The following is a 3,775-nucleotide window of genomic DNA, read 5'->3' as shown; positions in this document are numbered from 1 at the left end:
TTTCTACCAATTTTCTCAATGGTTTGTTGCCAATTTGACAGCCTTAAAGAATTCAGGGTTAACGAATTTCCTATATATCTTGTTGGGAGTTCTCCTGATCGAAATCCCAGAGTTCTTGTTAATTTTTTTTTAATATTTCCAGCAGTGTTGAAAAAATAAGTGCAAGACTTGTCATTGTTAATTTGTGTGCCTGAAGCTATCATAAAAAGTTCTAGAATTTCTTTAATTCCGCGGGCTTCTCTGAGGGACATAGTACATAACAACATAATGTCATCTATGAATTTCTGGTAGGTAATAGGAAGGTTGTTACCCCATGTTTGGATTCCTTTTAGCTTTCTTTCTCTTACTTCTTTTCTGATGTACCTTCCTAGGCCTTCTACAGCTATAATGAACAGGAAAGGGGACAATGGATTGCCCTGTTGGAGTCCTCTGGATGCTTTAAAGGGTTGGGAAGGAGTTCCATTCACAAGGATGGAGAAATTGGTTGAGGAGATCATAGTAGAGATCCATTCAATCCATCTATTGCAGAAACCAAAGGCCCTTAAAACTTCTTTCAGATAATTCCAATTCAGACGGTCATAGGCTTTGGAGAGGTCAAGTTTAATCATCATACCTGCTTCCTTTTTGACTTTCATAGAATGCACTACTTCTTGGGAGACCACCAGTCCATCCAGGATTTTCCGACCTTCTACGAAACCTGTTTGTTCCGGGGAAATAATGCTAGATAAAATAGGCTTAAGTCTTTTAGCCATTAAAGTAGCTATTATATTATATATAACATTACAAAGGGAAATGGGTCTAAAACCCTGGGGAGTTTCAGACTTAGTTTCTTTAGGAATCAGAGATAAGAGGGTAGAGTTTAAGCCTGTACTTACCTTCTGGTTTCTTCTTGATTCTTCCACCACGTCCAGTATGTCTTGGCCCAAGAAATCCCATCCTGCTTGATAGAATTCCACTGTGAATCCATCAAGACCAGGGGATTTATTATTTTTCATTCCTTTTACTACCTCTTCTACTTCTTCCAAGGTGGTTGCCCTCATTAGAGCTAGGTTTTGGTCTTTAGTAACCCTACTTGGGATCTCTTTATAGATTCTTTCAGTAGCTTCTCCACGATCTACATTGGGTTCCGTGAGGAGATCTTTGAAATGATCCACCAAGACTTGTTCTATTTCCTCATGCTGTGTAACTTGTGTCCCTGCTTCGTCTTTTATAGAAAAGATTCTATTTCTCTACCTTCTCTAGATCATGGCTTGGTGGAAGAACTTTGTATTCCTCTCCCCTTCTCTTAACCAATTTACTCTAGATTTCTGCCTCCACAAGATCTCTTCTTGTTTCCGCCTTTCTTCCATTTGTCCTATCAAGATCCCTTCCTCTCTGGCTAGGTCATCACTTCTACCTGCCGTAATGATTTCTTGTTGGATTTGCTTCATCTTCTATTCTAGGAGCTGTTGATCTTTGAGTATGTGTCTGAATTCCTCTTTATTCCATTTCTTGATGTTTCCTTTCAGTTCTTTTAGTTTCAGCTGAAATGTCTGCATTCTGTTTCTTCCTTTCTGTCGACTTTGCTTCCACCATTCTTCTACTTTCTTCATGAAATTTTTATCCCTAAGCCAGAAGGCTTCGAACCTAAAGGGTTTTCTCTTGGGACTGGCTTTAATATCAAGTTCTGCTTTGATCGGCCAGTGGTCCGATCCCATTCCAGGAAGAATCGTTGCTTCAATGAAGATATCCCAATTTATAATCTGTTCTGACATTAAGAATCTATCTAGTCTGGAAGCAATCTGGTGTCTACCTCCCCTTCTGTTGTTCCATGTATAGATCCCGTTTGTTGTCTGTATGTCTACTAGCCTTTGATCTGCTATCCAATCTCCGAAGGCTTCCATGTCTGCCTCTGTTCTTCTGAGTCCACCCTTTTTTTCCTTTATTGATTTTATCATATTGAAATCTCCTCCCACTATCCAAGGAGAGGTTGGATGCAAGGACCACATCATTGCCAGGTTCTGAAGGAAACACCTGCGATCACTCTATATATGGGGTCCATATACATTGGATAAGAGGATCCATTCTTGAGAACCTATAATTCTAAATCTTCCTGTGAGGATGCGAGGTATACTGATCCAGTCTTCAAATTGGACTTCCTCTGGGTTCCAGAGGATTGCTACTCCTCCTGCACTGCCTGCCGCATCTTGACCAATGATCTCGTAATGCGGCTTGAAATTTCTCATCACTTCTTTTAGTTTGCTTTCTCGTAATTTTGTTTCTTGGATTAGCATTATATTTGGTTTATCCCTTTTGAGTCTCTCTTTTAGATATCTTTGTTTTCTCTTACTGTTCAGCCCTCTGATATTCCAGGTTGTGATGATCATTTCAAGAGTTTGAGGGGTTGTTGGAAAACCTCCGACAATGGCACAACTCTTCCTGAATTCACCAGCATGTCTCCCACCATTTGGATTGTCTCACTCATGGGTCTCCTTCCTCTTTTCCTTCCTCCCTTCCCTATGGTTCCTGTTTCTGTGTTTTGATTTCCTTGTGTTCCAAGTTGCTCTGGTTGCTTTGCTAACATTGTCCCTCGTTTTTCTTTGTATTTTTGGAACATATCTTTATAGAGTTGTTTCTGGTCATCTGGTATGAACCATTCATCTAGATGCTTCCATTCCTGTAAAAGTTTCCTCATGACCTGTTCCTCTTCTCCTTCTTGTTCCTACTGAGGATCTATTTCCATTTGAATCTGTTCTTGAACCCGGTCTCCCCTCTCCTTCTCTTTTTCCAATTCCATACTATTTGGCTCTTTCTTTTCCTTTTTATTTTCTTTCTAGATTTCCCCTATTTCATCTTCCCCTTCTTCACTTTCCGCTTCCATTTCTAATTCACGAAGAACCTCAAACTGGTTCTGGCTTTTCTGAGTGCTTTCTGGGTGAGAGGGGTTTAGTTTGGTTTTTCCTTTTTGGGGTCGTCTTCTTCTCAGTACTTCTATGAACCCTCCCCTGTTTCCTTCATTAGTCCTCCTCTCCTATTCCATACTTCCCTTTCCATCTCCCTGATCTGTTGGTGTATCAACTTCATTCATCGGGCAATATTTAAACAAATGGCCATACTCATGGCATCGTCTACATCTGAAAGGAATGTGTTTGTAATCAACTGGCTATTGCCAGACCTCGTCATGATATTCTATTTCAACATGATCCAGTAGTGGTTCTGTGATATTCATGTAGACACAAATTCTGGCATAAGATGTATATCTGCCTCTCTTGGTGGTTTCTTCTACCTTCACAAAGGTCCCGATTGAGTTCCCAATTCCTTCTAGAATCTTTGGATCCCAGAACTCTATCAGGAGCCCAAATAGTCTGACCCAAACTGGTGCTGCTAGCATTTTTTCTTTTTCCGGATTATAGCATTCTTCCCATTGCCTCATGAAGAGCCCTGCATTGTTGAAGAAGTATGGACCCTCCTCAAAGATCCTCTCCTTATCCTCCAGGTTTGCAAATATTACTGTGAAAAAACCTTTTGCCCCCAATTTAAGATCTATATGCCCTTTGGGCTTCCACCTCTGTTGTATCCACTTCGTCAGATCTTTCTCAGACGGCCATGTTCCTACAAACTTGCAGATGAGTGCATGGTCTTTCATATATCCCCTGTACTCCTCCAATTTATTATTTGGAACAACAAACCTGGGTTTTTTTGTTGCCCGCGGTAGACATTTGTTCCCCATCCTAGCTTGCCATACCGCTCCCATTACCGGCGCGTCCTTGCTGCGATTCCCAGATCCGTCGTTTGC

At 40.9% G+C, this 3,775-nt stretch overlaps 1 protein-coding gene across 1 annotated transcript; it reads right to left on the bottom strand.

Moving 5' to 3' along the window:
- Positions 1-1,433: 1,433 nt before the first annotated feature.
- Positions 1,434-1,883, bottom strand: LOC149165590 (uncharacterized). Its single transcript, XM_089429873.1, has one exon. The coding sequence runs from the start codon at positions 1,881-1,883 to the stop codon at positions 1,434-1,436; it is 450 nt and encodes a 149-aa protein (XP_089285999.1).
- Between the last annotated feature and the right edge of the window lie 1,892 nt (positions 1,884-3,775).

This window comes from Pinus tabuliformis, chromosome 5_1 (assembly GCF_031772625.1).
Source record: "Pinus tabuliformis cultivar Carrire ecotype Pingquan chromosome 5_1, CPIR1, whole genome shotgun sequence".
Taxonomy (NCBI): domain Eukaryota; kingdom Viridiplantae; phylum Streptophyta; class Pinopsida; order Pinales; family Pinaceae; genus Pinus; species Pinus tabuliformis.
Note: the sequence above shows the minus strand (reverse complement) of the source record. Positions and strands in the feature narration are given on the sequence as shown.

What these genes read in the sequence shown, in the direction of transcription:
- LOC149165590 (XM_089429873.1), bottom strand. Translation starts at nt 1,883, where the DNA reads ATGGAAGCCTTCGGAGATTGGATAGCAGATCAAAGGCTAGTAGACATA.